Here is a 27,188-nt window from a genome sequence, read left to right on the forward strand (position 1 = left end):
CAGAAAATGGCTTTTTGAAAGATGAAGTCTATACCTATCTTCTATGGATTGCTGTTCAGATGGGCAACAGTTCAAATGGATTACAGCATAGGAAAACACCAAGTCCAAGTAGCTTCTTCCAGCTGATTGGTTCTTTGTGCTTTGGCTCCACCTACCCACAGCTCTGCCAGGCCTTGGAGGCCCCAAGAAGACTAGAGGACAGGGCTGAGCCATGCCAGCTCTAAATAATACCTGTGAGTTCCTGCTCCTGTACCTGGAAAGCACCCCCTTCCCCAGGTGATGGAACTGAAGGCAGAACGGATTGAAGGATTCCTGCTTCCTAGGCCCAGACCCTTCCCTCTAGAATGGAGTGCCTGGCTCTTAAGGAGGAGAAAAAGAGATGGGAGAAGAAAAAATGCCGTTTCAGGGTAGGAGACAGCATGTCAAATCCTTTCTCTGCCAGCAAGTGGTGCAGAGTTGGAAAAAACGTAACCCAGCCCTCTTCATTTTACAACCCAGAGAGCTGCAAAAATAGGGTGATTGAGCAACAGCTGAAACTCCTGTATTGTAATTAGTCCAGGCATCCTTTTCTCTGTGCCACAAAGCATAACTCCCAATATCAGCACTTGTGAGATAAAGTGGCACTGTCCTTCTGGAGAGACAGAAATGCATGGTGCTGAGAAGCTTGACCCAGACACCAGCACTCTTGGATAAGAATATCAGCTACCAGTTGAGTGATGCATAAGCTATTCAACCTCTTTGTTGCCTCAGTTTCCTCATCTGTAAAATAGGGGTAATAATAGTACCCATCTCAGAAGGCTATTAACAGAATGGAATTAATATGTGTAAAGCCCTTAGTACAGTATCTAGCTATTGTTATTAAGGAGCTACTGAGTCACTTATGTCTTTTCCTCCTAATCATGTGCCTGGAATCTTTAGGTAAAAAAGGAGATTCCTCATCTACCCTTATGCTCCCCCACCAATGCCATAATTATTTCTGGAGCACCTCTAACAGTTTCAAGCCACTGAATATTTGGACTCTTCCTGAGAAACAAAGAAGCCTTGTGAGGGCCTCTGAGGTTCCCACCACCTTCCCTCCCTTTACGCCCAACACTGATCTCTACCCTCTGGAAGGCTGTGTTCCACTGACTTCCAGGTGTGTCCTGGAGAGTGAGATGTAGTAACTGGTCCCCTGCTGCTCTCCAGGGCCTTATGATCCAAAAGAAGAAATACAGGCAGTGGGTGAGCGCTGGGGAGACAGCAGCTACAGGGTCTAGCTGTTCTTCACTAGCTGCATTCCATCAGGTGTCTTTTTATCTCCTCCTCAACCTTGGTCAGTACTCAGATCCTCGGGTCTTGAAGGGAGTGGGAGGGGCCAGGGGCTCCCCTGAAACACAGTCAGGCACCAATTCAAACAAGGCCCTCAACACTTTAGGAGTCAGGCTGAGTGTCTAAAATTTGGCCAAAGACCTGCGCCAGCCGCTTTCCCTTGAACCTGGTGTTCACTTTTTTCCTCTCCCACCCCTACCCACGGTTTTTAGGCTGCTTTCTGTCCTGTTCCATGGAATCCTCTCTAACAGGGTGAAATGCCTAGTACAGTGACAGTGGTCGCTATTACTTTTAATAAGAACAGTAATTAACATTCTCAGCCCCCTGTCGGGTACCCTCACAGCTGCCCTGGGCCAGCCTAGACCCTCATCCAGAGTATCTTGCAGGACCTCTCCTCAGGGGTGTCTGGACGTGCAGTCCCACAGCCCCGGCCCGCCGCGACGGGCTAAATTCGGAGTGTGATTGCAGCAGGAATGCAGCGCCAAGGCATCTGATCTTGCGCGGCCGCCGGCTCTAGGGGAGCGCGCCCCCCCACCCCCAACCCCTACGTAGGCTCCCTCTCTCAGCGCCCAGCTCCGGATCTGGGAACCTGGACCTCCCCAGCCCACTCGGTAGGCGCGGAGCGCGGAGAAGGAGCGCGCACACCCCGCGCGTGCACGCAAAATTACTTTTGACGCTTCTCGGAGGCCGGCGGGCTGGCGGCGCGGAGTCTGCGGCCCTCGACTTTTCCCGCCGCTGGAGGGGGCGGGGCCTGACTGACCCCACCCCTGCCCTAGGCCCCGCCCCCGCAGGTTGATGGCAGCGGCAGCTGGGACTGCAGCGGCGCCCGGCCCCTAGAGTCGCAGGCAGCGGCCGGAGCGCGCAGCCGAGCGCACGGGCCCCAGACGCCGCGGACACCCGGAGAGGCAGCTCCGGTGCCCTGACGCCTCCCTCGGCCCTCACCGCACCCCCAACCCCCTCCGCAGAGAAGTCGCAGCGTGAGCGCCCCTCGGCCGGCTCAGGACCAGGTACCGCCCCCCCCCCCCCCACCGCCGCCACCGCAGCCAATGGAGCGGGCGGGGTGTCTGGAGGGGACAGAGGTCTGCGCCCCCTCCCCCAATCCGCCGCCAAATTCGGTCCCGGGCGGGGCGGACTTGGTGTCTATATTTGGCCGGACAGCGGCCCGCGCGCCCGCACGGCGCAGACACCTCGTCTCGCAAGAACGCAGTGCCGGGGCAGGAGGCCGGAGGAGGGTACGGGGAGGCCGGGCCTCAGGCCGGGGGCCGCAGAAGCGTCTTGAAGGACACAGGGATGCCCGGGGCTGGGGAGGGGCTGGAGTCAGTCGCTGGGGCTTTGGAAGAGCTCGATGTGTCCCCTGGGGAAGAGCTTAGCGCAAGCCCCTAGCGGGAGAAAACCTCACCGTCCCTACTCCACTCCTGAAAATCTGGCTCTGATCCGAGGGCGTCGAGGACCCCACCCCCAAGAGAGTTTAGTAGGAGAGAGACCCAGAGAAGTGGGACTAAAGTATGGCAGGCAAAAGCCAGAACACCGTGGTGAGGGCCCCTTTGAGAAGCCAGCACAGAGAGAAGTGGGAGGAGGAGAGATCCACCTTACACTGTGCTGCCCGCCCCCCACCTCCCATAGCATGGGAGGGAGCTGATGAAAACAGTAGCAGAAAGGACTCAGGTTAGCAGAACAGGAGGAACTTCTGCCTGGCAAATTTTTAGAAAGAGGCAAAACCCCATCTGCCTTAACTATGCCAGAGATTATGAGTTTAGGATCTTGGGGGGCTGCAATCCTAGCCCCACAAATGGCCTTAAGCCAAAGCCTCTGATTCTGGACAAGATGCCTCTGGGAGATAAACCACTTCCGTGAAGAGATGCTCATCCAAGGCTGGCAGCGGGAGGGCAGCCTGGCGTTGAGGCTCCTCCCAAAACCATTTCAACTTCCAGGAAGCTTTCAGGCCCAGTCAGGCTCCACTGTCCCCCCCAGCCTGGTTCTCTAGGGAGAAGTCAGGCCCCAAATCCTAGCCCCTCAAACTAAGCAAAGAACTTTCCCATACTTTAATCGCCTTGAAGAAAACTCCCTGCTTCTAGGACCAGACTCTATATTAATTTATACCTGACTCTTGGTCAGATAACCCTTCTCACTTGCCACTCCCCCAACTCTTCCTCCCTCCCACAGCTACAGGACTAAGGACCAAAAGCATTCCTGGGCACTGAGATCCTCCATCTCTGCCCCCTCGCTATGAGCCGGCGCGTGGTTCGGCAGAGCAAGTTCCGCCATGTGTTTGGACAGGCGGCAAAGGCAGACCAGGCCTACGAGGACATCCGTGTGTCCAAGGTCACGTGGGACAGCTCCTTCTGTGCCGTCAACCCCAAATTCCTGGCCATTATTGTGGAGGCTGGGGGTGGAGGTGCCTTCATCGTCCTGCCTCTGGCCAAGGTGAGGGATGAGGGGAAGGAAGCAGGTGGAGGACACTGGCTGTGACTCCTGGGGACTCCTGACAACAGCCTGTGTTCTCACCTAGTTCCATGCCTCAGTCAGGAGGGCGCTCTATGTGGACTGACTGCTTCCTGTTTCCCAGTTGCTCAGGCACCAATTGGGAGGCTCCCTCACCCCTCCCAGAACAGCAGCATCACACTGGCCCCCACCCACTCACAGCCCATCCCTTCTCCATGCAGCACCCTGTTCCCAGCAGGGACCAGGAGGGGATGATGGATAGTTGGGAAGCAGTGGAGTCGTGACCTGGCCAGATTCTCTTCCCATCTCTCCTGATGCCATACCCCTTCATGTTTTTGGTATCAGGATCTTTGTACCCAGCCCAGGGTGACCATTGGATTAAATCACACCCCAGAGCAGCACACTGAGGACAAGGTCAGGCTCTATCCAAAGAATCCTTGGCCACCTCCCCCATTCTGGTTCTTGCAGTGAGGTAGCATGAGAGCAAAGGGCAGGGGGACATGACATATAAGGCCAGAGCCCCCTCTACTCTGGGGATGGGGACCAGGCAGTGACCATCACCTTTACTGAGTAGCCTCAAGCCCCTCAGCCATCTCTACCCACAGGATGGCCACTAAGGCATGACCTTGACCTGGATTCTGACCCTTACACCTTGTTAGGGGAGACCCCACAGGTGGCAAGGTCAGGATGAGGCCTGACAATAGCTAGTGACTCACTCCAGGACAATGCAGACACCAACCAAGGACACCATCCCCAGGGCTCAAATTTCAGCTGGAGCCACCTCCTCCCCCCCTACAACTGCCATTCCAATGCCACAGGACCACCCCCTCCCCTACCGCCTGGTCTGGGTCAATGCCAGCCCCTGCAAAGGCCTCAGAGCCCCCACAAACATGCCATAAAGATTAAAAATAGATGGGCCCCAGCTCAGGTTGGGAGATAGCAGGCACCAGGAATGCCTGCTACTTGTGGTTCCAAGGTATAGCCGTTGACAAAGGAGAGATCCACCAAGTGTGGCTAGGAAAGGGCTGTCAAGTACTGCATCACATGGTACCTTACCTTGACCTATTCCACCAGGCTTCCCATAGACTTTTCAGTTGGGAGAACAGGCCCAAGAACAGTCTTCTCCAAGTAGATGTTTTTGGAAGAGCACTGGACTAAGAGGTCAAGTCTTGGCTCTACCAGTATCTTGCTGTGTGTCCCTGGTTAAGTTATCTTACCTCTCTGTGTCTGATTCCTTGATATTAAATGACTTCAACCCTGCCTCCCGTGAAGTAGAGGAAGTGGGTTCTGCAAAGAGAAAACAGATAATAGAGAATTGAGATGTAAACAGGTCCGCTGCCCACCTCCTGAAAACACACAGGAGAGTGGCCCCACACCTCCTTCTCTGACCCCTGCAGACAGGGCGAGTGGATAAGAACTACCCACTGGTCACTGGGCACACTGCCCCTGTGCTGGACATCGACTGGTGCCCGCACAATGACAACGTCATCGCCAGTGCCTCAGACGACACCACCATCATGGTAGGAACCAGGTGGATATTGGGCAGGGGAAGTAGGGAGGGCTGCCTCACCTGTGCTACAGAAGGTGGTAAGGGAGGTGCTGAGTCCCAGGGCCCTGCCCTGCCCTGCCCAGCTCCCAGGCTATTTTTAGCTACATGCCTACCCCCTCCCAGGATGCACTGCTTAGGACTAATTATAGCCATGGCCACCTTGGGGCCTGAAGAGCAGGGGGGGCAGTACTCTGAAGTCTCCCTGCTCTGGTGAGTAGGGAGGCCTCTAAAGAGCTGACAGTGCCCCCTCCTGGCTTCCTGCTGCTTCTGCCCCAGGCAGGCACCATCAAACCTCCTCCTGCCTTTGACCCTGGGGAAGGGGGGCGGGGGCAGTAGGGGAGGAACAGTGACAAAGCAGGCTCCTCATCCCACCTACCCTATGCCTTTCCTTGTACCCAGGTGTGGCAGATTCCAGACTATACCCCTATGCGCAACATTACAGAACCCATCATCACACTCGAGGGCCACTCCAAACGTGTGGGCATCCTCTCCTGGCACCCTACTGCCCGGAATGTCCTGCTCAGTGCAGGTCTGGGGGCCTAGGGAGGGGTCCATACCATAGATTGGGGGTGGGGGGGGGAGGAGTGGCAAAGGCAGGGCCAGGTGACGGTGCCTGGCCATTCTGGGCAGGTGGTGACAATGTGCTCATCATCTGGAACGTGGGCACCGGGGAGGTGCTCCTGAGTCTAGACGACATACACCCGGACGTCATCCACAGCGTGTGCTGGAACAGCAACGGGAGCCTGCTAGCCACCACCTGCAAGGACAAGACCCTGCGCATCATCGACCCCCGCAAGGGCCAGGTGGTGGCGGTGAGTGCCTGGCCTGGCCACTCCCCAACCCCTACCCCAGGGGGCAGCTGTCAGGCCTCTGTGCAACCCCCGAGCCCCTGGTCCCAGCTCTCACCTCGTCCACCTCAACCCCAGACATCAGTCCTCCCCTGCAGTGTCTGCAACCACAGCTCCCCGCCCTAAGGAAGCCCCCAGCCCGCAATTCTCTGCCCCACTCCTGTTCCCTCCCCCGCCCCGGCATCTCAGAAGCTCAGAGGAGGGCTCCTCGATTTGTGACTGAGGAGGGGAGAAACTGCAAACCCTATCCTCCCACCAGACCTGCATGAACCTGAGCCCCCCCGGACCCCTCTCCTCCCAGTCGGCACCCAGCGCCATCTTCCGGGGTCAGAGCCTGACCCTGGCTCTCGGGCAGGCCCCTTTCCAACCTAGTTGACCTCCTGGGCGGGGGGTTGGGGGTAACCCTCGCGCGTTGTTTATCCCAGCTGGATGCCCTGGGAGGGCGGCGGCACCCGCCTCACCAACCTCAACCGAACGCAGGGCGAGGGATGCGCGGGGCACGTCTGCGTGCAGTGCGCACGTCGAGCGGGGCGGGCGCGGGGAGGGGGCCAGGGCGGCGGGCACTCTAACCCACTAACCCCGCGAGCAGGAGCGAGCCCGGCCTCACGAGGGCGCCCGCCCGCTGCGGGCCGTCTTCACCACAGACGGGAAGCTACTCAGCACCGGCTTCAGCAGGATGAGCGAGCGGCAACTCGCGCTCTGGGACCCGGTAGGCCAGGCCGCGCCGGGCGCACGCGCTCGCTCCTTCGCTGGTCAGCCGGGAGCGCCGTCCCAGGCCGTAGCCCGCACCCAAGAGAGCTGAAGCGGAGCCGGGAGCTCCTGTCTGGGAAGAGCCTCGCTGCGCCCCCGGGAAGCCCGCAGACATCCCCTGCTCTGAGGGCGCTTGAGGGCTCAGGAACTGCGGAGAGAGGCGCGCGCCCCGCGCTCTCCACGCCTGGGGCCCGCCAGGAGACCCCAGGAAACTGAATATTGAGGGTCCCTTTGTCTCCGCCCCCGCCCCCACACCCAAGCCAGCGAGTTGGTTGCCCGGCCCTCCAGGCTCCCCAGGGCAGGCAGCTGGGTGACGCCTCTCCCTGTCTCCCCCTCCCCCCCAGGAGAGGTTTGCGGCCCACGAGGGAATGAGGCCCATGCGGGCTGTCTTCACGCGCCAGGGTCACATCTTCACCACGGGCTTCACCCGCATGAGCCAGCGAGAGCTGGGCCTGTGGGACCCGGTAACGCAGCTGGACGCTTGGGGTGTGTGCCCCGGGGACTGGCATCACGGGAGAGGGGCCAGGCGCCCCCCACCCGCAGGGCATGCCCACCTGGACAGGGCTGGAGGCTGCTGCCCCCTTTGCAGCGCCTGCCATCCCCACACCCACCCCTCTGCCCAGTTTTGCTGCGTCGCCTGAAGGAGCCCACGCTGGCGCCCCCACCTGGTGATGCCGAGTCCCTGGGGGTGGTTTGCGGTGACTGCATGCGGCGTCGCAGGGGGTATAGGTGCGGGGGACCGGGAGTGGTGTCCAGTGGCGGGGTCTGCAGCTCTGTTCACCAGAGCTGCCTTGGGAATGCGTGGGCTTTGGGGAGGGCAGGAAGAGTAAAGGAGCTTTAGGGGATCCGGAGTGGCACAGAGGGTGGGACAGGGCTGGTCACGCCTCCTGTGCTCGGGCAGAACAACTTCGAGGAGCCAGTGGCACTGCAGGAGATGGACACAAGCAACGGGGTCCTACTGCCCTTCTATGATCCTGACTCCAGCATCGTCTACCTGTGTGGCAAGGTGCTCGCGGCCGGGAGGGGAGAAGAGGGGGCTGGACGGAGATATGGGGGGCCCGCCCGGCACAGCTCCGAACCGACTGGTTTTGCAGGGCGACAGCAGCATTCGGTACTTTGAGATTACCGAGGAACCACCTTTCGTGCATTACCTGAACACGTTCAGCAGCAAGGAGCCGCAGAGGGGCATGGGCTTCATGCCCAAACGGGGACTGGATGTCAGCAAGTGCGAGATCGCACGGTCAGCAGCTTTGCCCTTCCTGCTAACCTGCCTCTGTCCCCACGTCCCATCCGGAAAGACACGGGGGCTCCGCCAATAGTGTAATCTTTGGGAAAAAGTGGAGTTGGGGGGCGGGCGATCAAACGGCTTGTTTCCAGTGCCAACCCCAACGCTACAGCTTGACATTTTCTGAACTTCAGTTTCTTCATCTGTTAATGATGATAAACACCCCATCAGAGGTATTTTACCAGCTGGATGTGTTTAAAGTGCAGTGCATGGTAGGCGCTCAGCAAGTGTTGACCTCTAACCCCTTGGTCCTCGGCAAAAGTTAAGGGAATGGGAGCCTGAGCCCGTGCTGATCCCCGCTCCGTTATAGGTTCTACAAGTTGCACGAAAGAAAGTGTGAACCCATCATCATGACCGTGCCCCGCAAGGTGAGTGGCCAGAAGAGGGGTTGGGCAGGGTTCTGAGGCGGAAGGGAGCGGAGCCGGCCTGGTACACTGCTCATTCTCCTGTCCCCCTGCCCCCGCAGTCAGACCTGTTCCAGGATGACCTTTACCCAGATACGCCGGGCCCCGAACCGGCCCTAGAAGCGGATGAATGGCTATCCGGCCAGGACGCCGAACCCGTACTCATCTCGTTGAGGGACGGTTACGTGCCCCCCAAGCACCGCGAGCTCCGGGTCACCAAGCGCAACATCCTGGACGTGCGCCCGCCTACCGGCCCCCGCCGCAGCCAGTCAGCCAGTGACTCCCCCTTGTCGGTAAGGTCCCGCCCAGCTCCACCCAGGCCCAATCTTCACATCCCCCTACCGCCTGCGGACCAACACCGCCTCTTCCGTCCTCTGCGCCCAGCAGCAGCACACCCTGGAGACGCTGCTGCAGGAGATCAAGGCCCTGCGCGAGCAGGTGCAGGCCCAGGAGCAGCGCATCACGTCTTTGGAGAACATGCTGTGCGAGTTGGTGGACGGCACGGACTAGCGCCTCGTGCGGGGGAAGCTCGAAGCTGGGAGGGCAAAGCGGGGCGGAGCGCAAGCACTCCCGCCCCGCCCCGGCTTTGGGTCCGGAACTCCAGACCCCGCCTCTCTGGGCCTGGGCCGGGACTCGGGAGGGAACTCCGCCCCTCGCGGGAGTCCTGGACGAATGAAGCGTTGCGGACACTCGCCTCTGTCTGGCGCTTGTCGGGCTGTGTGCCTCGTCCGGGACTCGGCAGGAACTGGCCTTGGAAGGCCCGGGGTGACGGGGGCCTCAGCATTGGTGCTGCACGGCGGGCAGTGTCCCCTTTGTTTCTCTTCCCGCCCACGGCAGGGAAAGTGCTTAGTAGTAGCGCAATGCTTGGGGATGTTGGGGAGCTTGGGCTTGATCTCAAAGGGGTAGCAATTCGATGGGTCTCCCCAGACTGGCTGGGGAAAATTACAACGCTTCTCCCTCTAATCTGCTCACTTGACTCCACCACCCTGAGTGGTAAACTGAACGGGCGTCACCCGAGTTCTACAGACATACACTAACGTCGGCTGTAGAGCCGGAGCACGGGCTACACCCAGCAGTCTATGGCAGAGGGCTCTTCCTTCTCTCCACCTGCAGAAGAGAGGACGGCTTCCTCGCGGCACTCCCGCAGGAGAACCAACCAGAAAACTGGCATGAGGAAGCAGGTTCACACCTCCTGTCTCTCTCTCTCTCTCTCTCTCTCTCTCTCTCTCTCACACACACACACACACACACACACGCACACACACACACAGCCCCCGGCCCTCTGCTGTGGCCTTGACTCTAGGAGGAAAACAAGACGTACTGAATGAAACATTTTACCAAGTGCTCAGAATGTGCCTCCTGCGTGGGTGGGGATGCGAGACCCCCAGCCTCTGTAAATGCCACCTCCAGACTCCTGGGGGCCCTGACAAATGCAACGCTCCGCTCAGGACCCACCAGACAGCCTCTTACTTCAGAGCTCTCCCCGCACTGAGGTTCAGAAGGAACCCTTAACCCACAGGTGGGTGTTTTTCCCCAGTAAAGGCAGGTAGGAAAAGCCTCGGGTTTGAAGCCTCTTTTATTTGTGCCTCAGAATCAGTCTGGTGCCCCTGGCATCAGGGAAGGGGGTGAGAGGAACAGCTTCTCTTTGTTCTTTTCTTCCATCCCTTTTGTGTCCCTTCTGAGCCTCACTGGCTGAGTCAGGAAGGCCAGTCAGAGAGAACCCAGACAAGGGTGTGTGGTGGGCCCCTGCCCCTGGCGGGGTCTGTGCTTCTCTGGGTGGGCGGGGTGGGGCAGGGGAGAGCCGGGGGTTAGCACCATTGGATGAAGGGTTTTAGAGTCAGCCCCTGGGTGGGGGAAAGTGGGATGCACAACCACAGAGGGCTAGCAGCAGCTGGTGGGAAGGGGTGGGTGGTGGTGCCAGGGCCCTGGGCGCCCCGTGTGTCCAGCCTAGTGTTTGCCCCGAGCCCACTATATCCCCCATTCGCCAAGACACCATGAGGGAGCCAGGCCTTGCCCAGACCTGGGGCCACCTTGGGCGCCCTCCCCTGATCACAAAAACGTGCCATGGGAATGGGGACTCCAACCTCTAGCCGCCCAAAGAGAAGCTGGGACCACCCTGAGACCCGGGAGGGGTGTGGGGGCTGGGGAGCCGGGCACCCCGCTAAGTGCACTTGACGCTGAAATGCCGGGGTGGGGGAGGAGCTGGGCCCTAGACGTGCTGGTTTGTGTCTGGGTCAAAGCAGCAACACAGCACGTGGGGAGCTCAGCTGCCCCCCAGGGGTGAAGAGCGGAGATGCAAAGGCTTCACGGGCAGTGTCCTGGAGTGGGGTTAGTGAGCGGAAAGGAGGACCGGCCAGAAGGAGCAAGGGATGGGAACACTGCTCCTCTAAGGACCGTCTCCCCCTCAAACGGCCTCGTTCCGCCCTTGGACCGGTCAGAGTCCAGGGGAGAGGGGTGGAGGGGGTCAGGATACAGCAAAGCAGGGGAGCGGGGCCGTGCCAGGTGCCTCCAGGGCCCTGGCCCGGAAAGGTACCCCGCGGCCGGGCTGAACCCCTCCCCATCTGGTGCCAGATGCACCGCTACGCCCCCGAGGCGGAGGTTCGGGTCTCCAGACGCAGCTCGGCGAGCGCGCGGACCCGGCGACTGTCGCTCCGGGGCGGGTCCCGCGGGGCGTGGCCAAGGGGCCCGGCAGTGGGCGTTACTGCTCAGTCAGAGAGAGCCGCAGGATGCGCTCCAGCTCCTCCTCCTCCTGGCGCGCGCGCCGTCGCCGCTCCTCCTGCTCCTGCGCAGACAGCTCCATGGCCAGCCGCAGCTGCTCGTCGTAGCTCCGGAACACGTGCCCGCCTGGGCCTGGCCGCGGGCTGGGCCGCGGGCTGGGCACCGACGCCAGGGCCGCGGGGGTCGTGGACTGGCGCTGCGGCGTGGGCGGAGCGCTCCTGAGGACAGGTAAGGTACGTCGAGGGCTCCGGGCGCATCTGCCCATATGCAGGGCGGGAGAGAGCGCGGAGGCCCCAGGGCAGCGCAGGCCTCAACACCCTCCAGTGGAGGCAAAGGGTCCCGCGTCACCTCCCTGGCTCCTTCCCACCCGGTAGGAGCAGATCCCGCCCCTACCAAGCCCCTCCTCCCAGTCTTCTAGAACCTCAACCCCTACATTCTGTCTGGTGAGGGTCTATGAAGGCTCTGAGGCCGCGTTTGGAGTACTGCTCACCCACCCCTGAGTCAGGAAAGGGTGGTGCTAGTAGACGCCATCTTGATACCAGTAGGGTACCTGATGAAGGTACCACGGTTTCTCTGGGATAAGAGGGGTTGCTTAGCCGGCAGTGCCCATACGCACTGTGACAGGGCCCTGGTGGTGTCTGTGCGTGTGTATGGGGGTGGGGATAGGCATCTCCAAACCCTCTCAGGACGCGCGGGCACTGACCTGTCCTGTCGGCGACCCTCATAGGACATGGGGTGAGTGCCCGGTTTGCTGTTGGTTAGCGCCTCCCAGATGGTGACCTGGGGTGGGGGTGGGGGTTAACCAGTTAGCTGCGGCAGCACTGCGGTCCAGTGGCCCAGCGCGGCCGCGGGGACGCACCTGGTCATACTCACTGCCCGCCTCAAGCAGGCTCTGCTGAATGGCGAACTGCAGCAGGTCGTCATCGTCGTCGCGGGTGGCGGCCTCTCGCTGGCCACCCAGCACACTGTAGCCGCGTGGGGCCTCGAACAACGCGGGGGAGATCTCGCAGCCGCGGCACGAGGCTGGGGGCGCCGGGCCTGGGGTCAGAGTGGACCACACCTCCCCTCCCGCCCACTCCCAGAGAAGCGCTCGGTGGGGAAGGGAAGGGAGGGCGGACTCGGGGTCTCACTCGTGGAACTGGAGCTGCTGACACTGGAGGAGTCGCTGCCTGGGGAAGGGGTCTCGCTGCTGGGGCTGCCTCGCACCAACGGCACCGGCTCGTCACAGCCATTGAGGTTCCCGAAGGTGATGCGGGCGTTAAGGATGTGGAAAATCGGGATTTCTGAGGATGAGGAAACCATCAGGCGCCACCACCTACTCCCTCACACCTCAGGTACCCACTCTTTACCTCCTCTAAGCCCCACCCTCCCAATAGCGGCTCAAGAGAAATGGAGGTGGAGCCTCACCAATCTTGACTGGGAATCCAGGTGGCAGGCGCAGGGTAATGAAATCCCGGAGCTTGGCGAAAAGTGCATTGCTGACGGCCATGAGGTCAATGATGGGGGCCACCTGCTCACACAGGGACAGGGGATGCTCCTCACACAGCCACAGCTTGGCCTTGAACCTGCCCCCCAGATCCCAAGGGGTGAGGGACGTTGTAGAAGTCATAGCCCCCCCAGCCCTGCCCATCCTCCCCCAGCGCCAGCAGGGGGCCTCACTTCTGTGTCTTGGTGGTCAGTTCCATGGGGCGGCCCATGTCACGGTTGCCAAGCTCAAAGTTGGGGTTGAAGTACTCTTCTGCGGTGATGGCAGTGGGGTTGGCTTGGCTCAGAGTCTGAGTGATCAGGGTCTGTACCACACAGGGAGGGGCTTGTGAGCCGTTCCCAGGCCCTGAGGTCAGGCCAGCCACTTGGTATTACAAGCCCAGGATCCCTCCCCCCGCCCGCCCCCCAAACTATGGAGCTGCCAGGGTCTTGGGCATTGTGGAAAGAAAGGGGGTCTGCACAGGATGCCTCCCAGACTTCCTCCTGATCCCCATTCACAGCCTTCCACACAGGGATACCCCTTGCACACACTCACCCCATTTTGGGGGCCTCCATGCTGCTCAGCAATTCCCAGGAAGGACTGCAGAGGTGTCTTACAGCCTACAAGAAATATGGCATCTCAGAGGACACTGCAGTCCTCAGAAGTGGCAGCACCCAAGACCCAGGGAGGAGGCTGGTCCCTGGAGGGGGGCGGGGGGAGGGGGAAGGATTGCTCACACACCACACACCCAGGCACCTTCACCTGAAGGTGATTGAGGACTCCAAGGGGCAGGGGCAGGACCACCATAAGCACAGCTGGAATAAAAGTAGGTCTGGGGCTCAGGAGAAACTTCCAAAAGTGTAACTCTCCAGGTTGGTGACACTGGAGAAGAATACCTGCCTTTGGTGAACAGTTTTGGGGTATGCATGTGTATGTGTTTTCCTTCAGGTGCTTCCACATGAACTTCATTTTGTTCTCTTGTGAGGTGGGAATTATGTGTTTCCACTTTAGATAGACTAACTGGTGCCCAGAGAGTCAGGTGTAGTATCAATGGGCACAGAGAATCAGTGGCAGGACCCCTGTCTTTCTGCCTAGGGTATGTCCCACCAGACTAAAATGGCCAATAAATAGCATACATGTCATTCCCCCCCCCCGCCCCCAAATCCAATGCAGGTGTTAGTAGTCAACTGTAGCCTTCCTTCCCACTGAGCCCAAATCTTGCCTTAGAATCTTAGCAGCACTCTAGGCAGCCACTACCAATCACTAGCACTTGGCACTTGAATTGAAACCTATTTGTCTGAATAAACTATCCTGGCTCTTGCTGGGATGTCAGAGGAAATACTGATGGAGGCACTTGAGTGGGACCTGGTTCCTCACCCCCCCCCCAACATCGACCTCTGCCTCATTACCTTTGACCTTGCCCTTGTGCTGTTCTGAAAGATGCTCTGTCCGTGTCCGGGTGATGAGCTCCACGTTGGATGCCCCATATACCTGGGGACAGATGAGGAAAGGACTCACAGACAGCTTTGGTACCCCATCCCTGCCCCTAAGGGCATTGTGAACACTTCCTACATGGAAAGGTCAGGGGAGGGGGTGCTGTTAGTTCCAACCTCCAGGCCTTTGGGCAAGTAATTATATGAAGTTATTCATTCAGATATCTTATTCATTCAACAAACATTTTGTGAGGAGCCTTTATAGGTCAGGCACTGAGGCAGGCACCAGGGGTACAGTGGTGAACAAGCATGGCCAGACATGGTCCTTGCCCCCTTGAGGCTCACAATCTAGTTGAAGAGACAAGAATACAATGGACAGGAATAACACAGTGTGATACATACTCCAATGGGGAGAGCACAGGACTGGGAACAAACAGCAGAGGCCATAGCCCAGCCTATGAACCAGGGAAGGCTTCCAGGAGGAAAAAACAACAACACAGAACCTTGCACTGATTAGCCCCTTCACATGTGCCCCACATGGTGATATGGGGGTCCCAGAGGGACTGTTTGGTATCTCCTACAACAGTCTTCTTGGGGTTAAGGGTCTGGCTTTGGAGTCAGCCAGCTGGGTCTGAACCTTGGCTCTGGGCAACCTTGTACCAGTCACTTAACCACTCCAAGTCTCTACTTCCTTATCATAAAATGGGCCGATACCCTACTTCATAGAGTTGTTGTGAAGATTAAATGGGAAACTGTGGAAAGGGTTTGATAAATATTTGTAAGATAGGAATAATAATAGCACCTACCTAAAAGGTTATTGTGAAGATTCAATGAGTGTGTGTGAGATATATACACTTACATACATAATGCATACATACATTTAAAATATCAGAACAGAGCCTTGAGCAGGAACATAATATTAGGTGCTCAATAAACGCCATTCTCATCAGTTGCCTCTTAGTCTCATGCCCTTGCCTCCACGCTGCATTGCCTCTGTACCTCCGAGGCTGAGAAAGCGTGGTCAGGAAATCCCTGCCCGGTTTGCTGTAGGCAGGAGTGTGGCGAGTCTGGCACCCAGGAGCCATGACCTCACCTTGGCTTCGTACCCATTCACCATCTCGGTCTTCTCACTGCGCCAGCCCAGGATGCCAGTCTTGTTCCTGGGGAAGCAGAGTGGTGTAGGTGAGGGGGCACCCATCAGGCTGGCTCCAGGCTTCCAAGGCCATGTCTGCTTACCTCTCAAAGGAGATGTTCTTGGTGTCGAGCTGTGTGGTGACGACGGGTGCAGTGAGCCGGCTCAGCACCTGCTCCTCGGTGGGCTGGGCCGCAGCCAGCAGCAGCTCACGGTCCTGTCCAGCCAGAGCCAGCGTCTCCGTGTACACCACCCGGCGGTCGTGGTCAATCTCCATGACCACGGCGCTTGTGTCTGCCAGCCACAGAAGAGCACAGGGGGTCAGGGGTCTCGTGGGGCTATCCCCAGCCTCCCACCCTGTCCTATCTCCCGCCTGCCTGACCTTGGCCCCTGAAGACAAAGCTGCGGTTCCCTCGCTGCCACGTCATGTGGTCAAAGCCCAGAAGTGTGGTGTCTACCCGAAGGTTCTGCCCACTCTTCCACACTTTGTAGGTGTCACTGGGGCAGATCTTGGATACCAGGGGCACTAGGTAGAAGAGAAGGTCAGAGGTGGCTTCAGTTTGTCTGGCCCACCACCCTAGGCCACTTCAGAGCATGGGTGTCAGGGTCAGGGGTGTGGCTGGGAAAGGGTAAGGGAACTGGTGGGAGAGCAGCCCCTCCCCCAACTCCTCCCCACAAATGTAAGCCTCAGTCACTCAGATATGAGCAACCTGAGGTCAGGGACAGGCATGACTTGGCCACCACTAGTCCCTAGTGTCCACCATTTAATTCATTCACTCAACCTTTCATCCAATCTTCCAACAAATATTTATTAAGTACCTACTATGTGCCAGGCACTGGGGATACAACATTGAATAAGACAGGACCCCTGCCCTCTCGGAGCTTACCTTGTAGCAAGGGGTGACAGGTAACAAACAAACAAATGAGCTAATCATTACAAAGTGAAGGAAATAATAACGGAATCAATCAAGGCAGTGTAGAAAGGCCTCAGGAAGAGGTGGCAATGAGCTGAGAAATAAAAGGTGAGAAGGAGCCATGGGAGAGTGATGGGAAGAGTGTGCCAGGCAGGGGAGCAGCAAGTGCAGGAGAGAGGGCCCAGAGAGGCCGCCATCAGCCCCTCTTACCCCAGCTGGTGAACTCCCACTTCATCTCCACGTAGAAGTCCTGGGCCTAGAGGATGAAAAGCAGAGTGGCTAAGCCTGCACTGGAGATAGTGTTCAAAGGCTGTGGTGAGGAGCTGAGAGGCTGGCCCTCACCTTGCGCAGCTTCTCCAGGAGCACAGGGATGCCTGCCAGCCGCTTCACCACCCGCTGGTAGTCCCGGTACCGCAGCACCAGCTGCACCAGCTCCAGGTCCCGGGTACTCACAGCTTCCTGAAGTACTGGGGGCGGGGGGGAGGGTGGGGGGGCGGGGAGGAGGCGATGTCACAGGGTAGGATCCTGCCTAGGGTTCCCTTCAGCCAACCAGAGGTAAGGATATGATGCCAGGAGACCCAGGCTGTGGGGTAGGGGTGAGCAGGGGTGCCCACCTGTCCAGCCGCTGCGATTCTCCCTGCCCACATCTGCACCGTGTGCCAGAAGCACGCGGGCACACTCGAGGTGCCCCAGGGTGGTGGCCAAGTGCAGGGGAGTCCGCCCACGGGGATCCAGCTGCTCGATGTCCACCTGGAGGAGGTGAAGAGGTCACCCTGGTCACTTCTGAGGTAGCCCATCTAAGCCTACCAGCCTCTAGGCAGGCACCAACCACCTAGTTGTCCTGACTTGCCCATCTCAGAAGGCAATGGAAAAAACAGACACGATGAGGTAGAGTCAAGTGAGTGGAAAGGGGCTTGCAAGGCAGGGCAGGAAGTAACTCTGAGAAAGGGAGGGATTTCCCTTCCAGTCCACCTAGGTGCCCCAACTGGGTTCACTCCTCCAAGGCCCAGTGGTCTGCCTGTGAAGAGTAAGCCTGGGGCTGAAGTGTGGTCTAGAGAGGATATTGGCCAGGGAGGGCACCTGAGACAGGACCTATCCTAGGGGTCCAAGACCACACCTTCAGGAAGGGCCACCAATTTAGACCACTGACATTACCACTTGAGTGAGGTGTAAGAAACAAGTGCAGTAACACATTGATAGGCGTGAAAGTATATGTCCACGATACAGCTTCAAACCCATGTCCTGTGCTTATGGGACACTATGTATTAACATTCTTTATAAGTCCTATTATTGTTTTGTGAACAGCACAATTATACTGCATGAGATTTTTGTTGGGTGATGAAAGCATATTTTGCTAAACATAAATATTTAGGTATATTTCAGGAGATTAGGACTTCTGCTTAAATACATGAACTGACCACATGCATGTAATTCCTCTTCTCCTCCCCAAAACTTGATTAAAATGCCAGTAAAAAGGGCTTCCCTGGTGGTGCAGTGGTTAAGAATCCCTCTGCCAATGTAGGGGACATGGGTTCGAGCCCTGGTCCGGGAAGATCCCACATGCCTCGGAGCAACGAAGCCTGTGCGCCACAACTACTGAGCCTGCGTTCTAGAGCTCGTGAGCCACAATTATTGAGCCCACATGCCACAACTACTGAAGCCCACTCGCATATAGCCGGTGCTCCGCAATGACAGAAGCCACCACAATGAGAAACCCGTGCAACACAATGAAGAGTGGTCCCCACTCTCCACAACTAGAGAAAGCCCATGCGCATCAATGAAGACCCAATGCAGCCAATTAATTAACTAATTAATTTTAAAAAAGCCAAAAAAGACCATCCATAAAGTGGTTGGGAATATAAGTTAAAATAAAAAGCCAGTAAAAGGCTTCTACTCCAATATGATGAGATAAGTGAAATTACCCTCCCACCAAAAATAGAGAAAACTATTGCTTCAAAATATATGAAATAACTGTTTTCAGATATTAGGCAACAATTAGTCCAGGACTGTGATCCCTGAAGTAAGAGAAACAAACAAGGTGGGCCCTATGATTGCCTAAGTTTCTACTTGGAGGAATATTCCAGACAGCAGTTCAAGGAGGGGAATCCCCAGCAGAGCACGATAGCCTTGCTAAGGAGTTGAGGAGACGACAGGAGTTTAGGGAGGCTGAGGTAGCTAGAAGCTGCAGAGCAGAATTGCAGGAAGAAGTGAGCTATGTAAAAAAAGAGAAAAAAAGAGAGAGAGAACACGCTCCAGAAATCTGCATATGGTCCCTTTGATTCTTTGCTGACTACTAAACTTCACATGTTTAGAGTGAAACTCAATGGAACCAGGCAGAAAAGGAACAATAGGCTGATTAAGTCTCAGAGCTCACCCATGGCAGGGAGACATTCAAGCTTCAACCTGCTAGGGAGGAGAGTCCTTGCTGATTACCCAAGGTATTCAACAGAGACCCAAGAAGGGTTATACCTTAGGAGGAGGGCTAACCTATCACTAGAATAAAAGAAAATCAGTGAATTTAAACATACAGCAACAGAGCTATACAAACTGAAGAACAGAGGAGAAAAAAAGTACTGAAAAACAAACAGCCTCAGTGATCTGTGAGACACTATAAAGCATTCTAACATGTGTAATTAGAGTCCCACAGGATAGGATAAGGAAGTGGAGGAATAAGACAAATTTAAAGAAATAAATGAATTTCCTAATTTGATTTAAAAAAAAAACTGCAGTGAGTTGAATGGTGGTGCCCCCACAAGATATATATATCTATATCCTAACTGCTAGAACCTGTGAATGTGACCTTATTTGGAAAAAGGGTCTTTGCAGATAGATATAATTAAGTTAAGGATCTTAAAATGAGATCAGCCTGAATTATCCAGGTAGGCCCTAAATCCAGTCATATGTCTTTATAAGACACACACAGAGGATTTCCATGTGAAGATGGGGACAGAGACTGAAGTTATGCAGCCACAAGCCAAAGAATGCATGAAGCTACCAGAAGCTGGAAGAGACAAGGAAGGATTCTCCCCTAGAGCCTTTGGAGGGAGTGGAGCTGATACCTTGAGTTTGGACTTCCAACCTCCAAAATGATGAGAGAATAAAATTTTGTTGTTTTAACCCACCCAGTCTGTGGTAATTTGTTGTGGAAACTAATACAGTGATAAATCCAGAGGACTAAGGAACTGACTGAATGCCAAGGAAGACAAACACCAAAAAACCCACACCAAGGCCCATGGTAATCAAATGTTAAGAACTAGTGATAGGGCTTCCTAGGTGGCACAGTGGTTAAGAATCCACCTGCCAATGCAGAGGACACAGGTTCGATCCCTGCTCCAGGAAGATCCCACATGCCATGGAGCAACTAAACTCGTGCACCCAAAAAGAACTAGTGATAAAAAGGAAATCTTAAAAGCATTTAAAAAATTTTTTTATTGGAGTATAGTTGATTTACAATGTTGTATGAAGCATTTTGAGAAATGAGACACACCACAGGAAATATAGGAAACACTACATAGTTTTCATTAGAAACCATGAAAGCTAGAAGACAATAGAATGAAATCTTTAAAGTGCTGGAGAAAAACTGTCAACCTAGAATTCTATATCCTGTGAAAAACATACTTTGAAAATAAAAAAAAAGGGAAATAAAGACTTTTGTGGACAAACAAGAACTAAGAGAATTTATCACCAGAAGACATGCAAGAAATGTTAAATGAAGTTATTCAACTGGAAGGAAAATGTTACCAGATGGAAACTTAGATCTATAGAAGGGAATGAAGATTGCCTCAAAGGTAAATGTGTAAGCATAAGAATGCCAATAAAATATTTAAAACCTACAAGAAAGTGCCTGGGGCATCACAACTGACTTAAGGGAACAGAGGGTACTAGAACCCAAGCATTCACAGAGGGAAACCCCAGTGATTAGCAAGCTAGATTCCCCCCTTAGCATGCTTGAAAGGTACAGAACATGCAGGCAATGGGAACAGCAGAAGTGGGAGAAAGGCTCAGAACTGGGGGAGGTAGTTAAAATTCAGAACCCCAGCCCCCTCCCCAATGTTGTAAAGCTACTAGATGTCCCCCTTCCTCTCCACAGGATGTCAGGGGTTTATTCTCTATAGAAATTGAGCCTAAGATGCACTGAACTCAGACATTGGTCTGAGGATGAGGTCATGGGACTGAAAACTGATGAACAGTGAAAGCCCAGTCCCTTCCCTGCCTCAAGTCCTGAACCACTGGCAGCCAGACGGCACACAACACTGCCCCATCCTACCCCTAGCAGAAGACTGGAGGATTCTTTCTTGGAGAAACTAGAGGCACCAAAGACCTCTGAGTACAGAAGTTTGGCGATCCTAGCAATAAACAGGCCAATCATCTTAGAGCAGCACCCATGCATTAATAAGCTCCACCACCCCATCTTTAAATATATCCCAACAGCCGAGGGTGACCGGACACTTCAGGAAAGCTGCCAACATGATACCAAAACATGCAAATAGATGCTAAAAACCCAGAGGAGACAACTGTCAATGCAGGAAACAGAAGGAAAAAAAAATGGGAGGGGGGCAGTAATTTACACTCTCAGAAAAATATGAAAAGGAAATTGAATTCATGAAACAAAACGGGAAGTTCTGACCTGTGACTTCTTTCCCTTGCTTTCTTCACTCCAGCCGTACCTGGACAGCTTCACCTGCCCCAGCTCTCCCATCACAGTAAACAGCACCTCAGTTCACTCCCTTTCCAGGAAAGACACGTTGGGACTGTTTCCATCTCTTCTTTTTCTCTCACCTTCCATATCTAATCCATCAGTAAGATGTGACCTCACAGGCTCTACCTTCAAAATAGATCCAGAGTCATCTTAGTTCTCACCACCTTCAGGCTACCCTCCTGGTCGTAGCCACCCCATCTGTCACCTAATTCCTCCCACTCCTCTCTTGCTTCCTTAGGTCTATTCTCCACAGGGCCCATCACAGGTACTGTCATCCTGTGAAATATTCCTCAGGTCCTGACGCCCTTTAGCTCAAAACCTCTCCATGGCTTCCCGTCCAGTTGAGAACAGAATCCTGGACATCCCTTTGAACTCACGTGCTCTCCCATCTCTCCAAGCTCCACTCCTGCATGTCAGCCTTCTCCAGAACCATCATCTCCTGGGCACTAATAGCCACAAAGCTTCCTCCCTCACTTCATTCAGGCCACCGCTCAAATGTCACTTCCTTAGAAAGGCCAGCCCTGACAACCCATCTCAAATGACAGTTGCTATTTATCTATCTAGTGTCCCTTATCCTGCTCTAGTTCTTTGCCAACATTAAATCGCTTATTTATCTTTTCATTGTCTCCCTCTCCTAGACTGCAAGCCCCACAAAGGGACCATCTGTTTTGTTCAGTGCTACATCCCCAGTCTCTGGACAGTGTCCGGCACATAACTGGTGCTTAATAGATATTTATTAAACAAATGCATAGATGACTATTTTTAAGGGACATGGGGAAGGAAGGCAAGGCAGTAAAGTATAAAATTGATTAACCACTTAAATAGTTGTAGAAGTACATTGTTTATAATTATGGAGGCAAATAACAGAACATCCTAAAGAGTTTAAAGTGGTTGCCTCTGGGGGATGAGAGGCAGGGGCGGAGGTGGTGAGGACTGCTGCCTTCTAGCAACAGTTAAATATTTTAAACATGAGTAGGAACTCCTTTGTCAAAAATAAAATATTTAACGAAATTTAAATTATTTATGTAATTTTTATAACCCTGTGTTAGCATTTCTTCATTTTTAAATACATTAGGAGCCTCAAAAAAAAAACAAAAACCAAAAAAAAACCCAAAACTGTGCCTGGCTCCTGTGGCCCTCTAAGCTGTAGCTTGGAGCTGTGAGCGGCCCCTTACGCTCCTCTATAGGAGCTCCCCAGAGAGGAGGGGGAGCACTGTTTACTCTCTGCCTCTCATGGGCTGAGCTGGGCCCCTCGGGGTCTGACCTGGGTGGGGTCCTGAGTCCTGGGGTGGGAGTGATGCAGGATCCGCAGACCCTGAGCTGGCTGGGTCAGGGGGTTGCCAGGAGGCGGCCTTCCCATGGGGCCGCAGCTGAGCCATCCGTGCCTCCCACCGGCCCTGCCCCAGATGCTGCTGTTAACAAGGCGCCAGGGAGCCAGTAGGGCCGGGTCCCAGGGCCCCAGATGCCGCCTGCCTCCCCCCACACCCCACCCCAAGGTGCCTCAGCTCCAGGCTCCACAGAGAGGCTGGTACCGCCTGCTGGGCTGGGGTGCCCTCCCTACCCCCACTCCTCAGGAGCTCTCCTGACAGCGCTCCCCAGGATCCCCAAGGCACCGCTGTTTTCCAGGGCCAAGCCCCAAGGAAGCTCCCCCTCACCCGTCCAAAGCTGGGCCTGCAGTGGAAGCGGCGCCTTGCAGTGGGGGGGGGGGGGGGGGGGGGGGGAGGGGGGCAGTGGGAGAATTCATTAATTTCCTCGGCAAAGGCCTGCTGCTATTTAATTGCTGGAATGGAAAGGTTTCCCATGAAACCCAACACCCAGCCCTCCCCACTAAGAGAATGGAAACTCTGCACCCCAGTGGACCTCAGCTGGAGTCAAAAGTGGGGATCTTTCAAGCTTAGGAGCTGGGGCTCTCTGGGTAGAGAGCCTCCCTGCTTCCACTCAGGCACCCACCTGCACACACACACACAGATACCATAGGGACACACACTCGTACTCCTGCATCCAGTCACAGTACATGGGCACCCCTACGTGTAAAAACACACGTGTCCAGCTGCCCTCCGGCCTGCAGGCCTCTACTCACGTGTCACACGTGTATTTGCCAGCACATTTGCACATGCACACTCCTTGAACCCACATGCACTAGCAGCGTATTTTTCAAAGTTGTTTAGCATTAGCAGGGTCCTTTTATTAGGTGAAATCTTATAAGAACACACCAAATGTATAGACTAAACACAGGTGCTGGAGAAAGAAGGTGAGAGGCCCAGAGCATGGGGCCTGGCCTGCTCAGCCTTCCTCTCCCCTCCCTGCCTCACTCCATTCCCCAGCCCCAAGGAGGACAGCCAGAATCTGGTGTGGCCTCGGCTTCTCTGCTCTCCCACGCGAGAGGCCTGCGCTCCCTTGGCGGGGAGAGAGGTGGGATGCTCCCCAGAGTGCAGCTGGGCCCGTGCAGCATGGCACCGGCTTACTCTCCCCCCATCCTGCCCCACCAGCCCTTCCCCCTCATCCCAGACACATTGATTTTTGGTTTCTAGGGTTTGTGGCTCCCTCTCCTGAGCTTCCCAGTTCATCAGCCATGGTGACGGCCCATACCCGGGACTGCCTACTTTGCGAGGAGAAAGGATCACAGGTGCTTCTGGACACAACAGGTACCTTGGGTGGGGCAGCCTCTGTCTGAGCATCCAGGGCCCCACGATCCCATCTCACCTGTGTCTAGGTCAGAAGGATGAATTGGGGAAAGCAGGAGGAAGGACCATGGTGGAGGCGGCCGCCGGAAGAAACAAAATATTTCCCTAGGACCACAGTCCAGCCCCCTCCAGAGTGCCTGTTGCCCGGGAAGAATCCTGCTCTCCTCAGCCCTCCCACAGGGAGCTATTCAGTCGAACCTCCACCTGCCACCCCCAGGGAACACCAGGGACTCGTGACGCCAGAACCAAGGCCATGCCCAGCTGTCTGGATTTCAGGCCTTGTGCCACCCAAGGGGGAAGCTGGCATATCCACTGCCCTACAACCCTTGCCCCCTCCTAACCTGGCAGAGCAGGTGTGTGGCAAGAAACAACCCTGGGTATCCGCTATGGGTGATCATGGGCCCATCCCTTCACCAAAAATCACCCACTGAGCACCTCCCATCTCCCTGCCACGTACTGCCTCCAGCCCCTGTGAACCTGCTCAGAAGCCTGCTGTGCCATCCCCCTCCTCCTTGGCCAGCATTGCCAAGCCTGCCCACGGGAGGGCCTCTGCGGGGCTTTCTTGGAGTGAAGAAGAGGCAGCTTATGCCAAGTGGAGACCAGGGAAACCCAGCTGCTGTGTGTCTGAGGAAAGCCTGGCTGTTTTCTGTGACAGTGGGTGCCAGGAGGACCAGAGATCAGGGACCCCCAGATGAGATGCCTGGGGTCTACAGGGTTTCATTATGATGTTAGGTGGCTGCCCCCGGGCCCATGACCTACAGGAAATGGCTGGGGTGGGCATCCTCCTTTCTCCCTGGGAGTCCGAGGCCCTGAGGACTGAGCAGTGCACATCTGGATGCAGGCATCACTCCGGGTCAGTCCTGGAGTCAGAAGAGAGCCAGGGGGCTCTCCCACCCAGACTCACTGGCATTCTCCTTGGAGCCCCTGACTCCTTTATGACTGAAGGAGGGTTTAACCTCAACCAATGCCCCATATTTCCCTCTGGCCTGGATCACGGCAGTCAGTGTCCATTTCAGGAAGACACAAAGTCACCAGGGTGAGGGGATGAATGGGCAGGGATGGGGTGAAGCTGGTCCCTGGTTTCTGTGGCAGCCAGAGGCGAGCAAAGAGGAGCACACTCAGTGGTCCAGACCACCGCTACCTGCAGCGGGTTCCAGCGCTCCCCACCCCAACCTCACCCCAGGAGGATGACTGCTGACCTGAGGACTATCAATCAGAGAGGGCTGCGTGACATAGCCTTTTCTTCTAGGGCGTTCTGCCTCTCTCCAATCTGCAAGAAAAGGACCACCCACCCCTTGGGTAAGGGAGTGTGATTGAAGTGTTCTGGACATTCAGCCACTAGGCGTCTGTGTAACAGTTTTTTGACCAACCATCAACCATCCCATAGGGAAGTTCCTCTCAGATCATACTTAAATCCCTCCAACTGTAACCTCTTTCAGAGGCTTGTCTTCTCCTGCCCTCAGGGGAGGAAAGCAGAGACAAGCCAGAAGAGGCTGGACTGTTTTAGCACCCTGCGCATCACACTGTACTTCTCTGGTCACACTTGCATCACCAGAACGGGGTTTCCTGGAGGGCATGGGCTGTGCCTGTTCATCTTCGTCCCCCAGGACCCACCACTCTGACCTTGCTTCCTTTACCAGTGGCTGCAAACCACCTCCTTTATGATGGATAAATAGAGACATGGTCTGAGGAGCAACCTGGAGCATCCTTGTGGAAGCAGAGGTAGAATGGAAGTGGACACCCCAACCAGAGATGGAGGCTCAGATCACTCCAATGCTTTCTGGGACTGCTGTGCAGAGCTGGATGCCATGCTGGTCCGAGGGCTCAGTGGTGGACTTCAGAGACACACTCTGACCCTCACTTCACTCGCCGTCTGGGGATGTCCTGCTCTCCACCTCACTCTTCCCTTGGGAAGCAGACAGCTCCTCAAACTGGACTTCCTGTGACTCAGGAAGTGGCCCTCAAAAGGCATATTCCCAAAGGGGGCATTGCCTGAGCAAAACCACTCCCAGCCCATGGCCCCAGGATCTCAGATCCAGGCCAAGTCTGCAGGCCTCAACTGGAGACAAACCAGGCCAGGCTGGGCCCAGCTCTGGCTCCTGCCTCCCCACCCTGGAGGGTGAGTCGTCCTTGCCACGAGTGCCTACCTATGCCTGGGGGCCAGGGGCAGAGTTGGGAACTACCTGTGACCTGTGCCTGCCTTGGTCCTGAAGAATGGCCAGGAGACCCCATCCCTTACCTTATCTTCTTGGAGGCCACCGCCCAGCCAGAGCTGGCTGACCCACCCATTCTCACTGACCAGAGGAACTAGGGAGCCCGCTCTGTGTGCAAAACCTCAAATCCTGCTGGGGGCCAGGGGGCCCCTAGCTTCCTCAGCTCCTAGAAGCCAGGCCCCAGCACCAGAGGGCAGGAGAGCGCCTTTCAGCACCTGGACAAGGCCCTTCAGGGCTTCACCCCAGAGGGTCTCTCTCTTTACTCTCCATTCCTGAGCCGGCGCTGGGGTCTGAGGGATCCAGGGGCTCTGCCCAGTCTGAGCAAACAGATAAGCGCTCACCGTGAGGCTACAGGGCCCTGGGCGGGGCTGGAATGTCTGGGAGTGTCACAGCCTATTCTCTGATCCTTGACCTGTGACCCCCTCCCTACGCAGGCCTTGCCCACCTCCGCACACTCACGCGGGAGGTGTCGCTGCCGGGCTGAGTGGGGCGGACTCTCCCACCGCGTGGAACACAGATGGAACCGGCAGCCCCTCCCCGCAGCCCTCACTGCCCGGGCGGAGGAGGGGCACGGCGTCCCCTACCCCAATCTGGGAGGGTCCGGAGCACGTGTGGGCCGCCAGTCCGGGCCGGAGGGGAGCGGGCGGGGGCCGCTCCCATCACCCTCTCCGGGTCAACAGCACAAAAGCGGCGGCTGCGAACAAAGAAGCGCTGCAAACTCGCCAGGGGGGCGGGACAGTCCGCGCCGCGCCCCCTCCCCAAGCCGGGCGGGCGTGCCGGGCCATAGGGTCCTCGCGGCGCCCCGACGGCGCTCTTACCTGGCCGGCGCGGACCTCTTTCTCCAGCTCGCGGTGGCGGTTGTGCCACACGAGGTAGTGCAGCGGGTACTTGCCCTCGGGCCCCTTCCTGGCGGAGGCGTTGGCGGGGATCATCGCCCGCTCCTCATGCCGGGGCCGCGGCGCCCGGCCCGGGAGGAGGGACGGCGCCAGAGCCAGGGCCCGGGGCCGCGGGGCGGGGGGCCAGCGCTGCCTGCTCGCAGGGCTGCGGCTCGGGCATGTGCGAGCGGCGCCGGCGGGCGGGGGTGGCGCGGTGCGGGCGGCGCGGGCCGCCGGCGTCCTCGCGAGGCGGCGGCGGCGGGCGGCGCGGAGAGGCCCCCACCCGCCCGGGGAGGGCGCGGGCACTCGGCGGCGCGGCGCGGACTCGCGCCTCGCCTCCCACACCCCCGCGCACAAAGACGCCGCTCGGCGGAGGGAGCAGGCGCCCGCAGCGGGCGCGGGGGCGTACGGGACGCGGGCCCCAGGGACGCCGCCGCCGCAGGGACGCGCGCCCGCAGCCCCCGGCACC

At 56.7% G+C, this 27,188-nt stretch overlaps 2 protein-coding genes across 5 annotated transcripts; one reads left to right on the plus strand and one right to left on the minus strand.

The window, feature by feature from the left end:
* Positions 1–2,105: 2,105 nt before the first annotated feature.
* Positions 2,106–10,132, plus strand: CORO6 (coronin 6). 3 transcript variants are annotated; one of them, XM_057715206.1, is made up of 12 exons: positions 2,106–2,315; positions 3,472–3,732; positions 5,148–5,270; positions 5,699–5,828; positions 5,930–6,111; positions 6,737–6,856; positions 7,242–7,361; positions 7,799–7,903; positions 7,992–8,137; positions 8,493–8,550; positions 8,649–8,879; positions 8,971–10,132. In XM_057715206.1, the coding sequence occupies exons 2-12, from the start codon at positions 3,535–3,537 to the stop codon at positions 9,094–9,096; spliced, it is 1,539 nt and encodes a 512-aa protein (XP_057571189.1). In that variant the 5' UTR covers positions 2,106–2,315; positions 3,472–3,534; the 3' UTR covers positions 9,097–10,132. The 3 variants fall into 3 exon arrangements, with proteins under 3 accessions (XP_057571189.1, XP_057571191.1, XP_057571192.1); XM_057715208.1 differs by lacking the exon at positions 6,737–6,856; XM_057715209.1 differs by lacking the exon at positions 6,737–6,856 and having other exon boundaries at positions 8,974–10,132.
* Positions 10,133–10,150: 18 nt separating this feature from the next.
* ANKRD13B (ankyrin repeat domain 13B) lies at positions 10,151–26,908 on the minus strand. Of its 2 annotated transcripts, XM_057715210.1 has the most exons (17): positions 26,663–26,797; positions 26,429–26,538; positions 24,831–24,901; positions 16,863–16,998; positions 16,591–16,715; positions 16,459–16,504; positions 15,717–15,860; positions 15,439–15,628; positions 15,296–15,362; positions 14,179–14,260; positions 13,325–13,389; positions 12,964–13,094; positions 12,712–12,869; positions 12,435–12,587; positions 12,164–12,327; positions 12,008–12,084; positions 10,151–11,522 (listed from the first exon to the last, which is right to left on the minus strand). In XM_057715210.1, exons 2-17 carry the CDS (start codon positions 26,502–26,504, stop codon positions 11,285–11,287), a joined length of 1,923 nt encoding a protein of 640 aa, XP_057571193.1. In that variant the 5' UTR covers positions 26,505–26,538; positions 26,663–26,797; the 3' UTR covers positions 10,151–11,284. The 2 variants fall into 2 exon arrangements, with proteins under 2 accessions (XP_057571193.1, XP_057571194.1); XM_057715211.1 differs by lacking the exons at positions 24,831–24,901; positions 26,429–26,538 and having other exon boundaries at positions 26,663–26,908.
* Positions 26,909–27,188: the final 280 nt, after the last annotated feature.

Source organism: Hippopotamus amphibius, chromosome 17 (assembly GCF_030028045.1).
Source record: "Hippopotamus amphibius kiboko isolate mHipAmp2 chromosome 17, mHipAmp2.hap2, whole genome shotgun sequence".
Lineage (NCBI taxonomy): Eukaryota > Metazoa > Chordata > Mammalia > Artiodactyla > Hippopotamidae > Hippopotamus > Hippopotamus amphibius.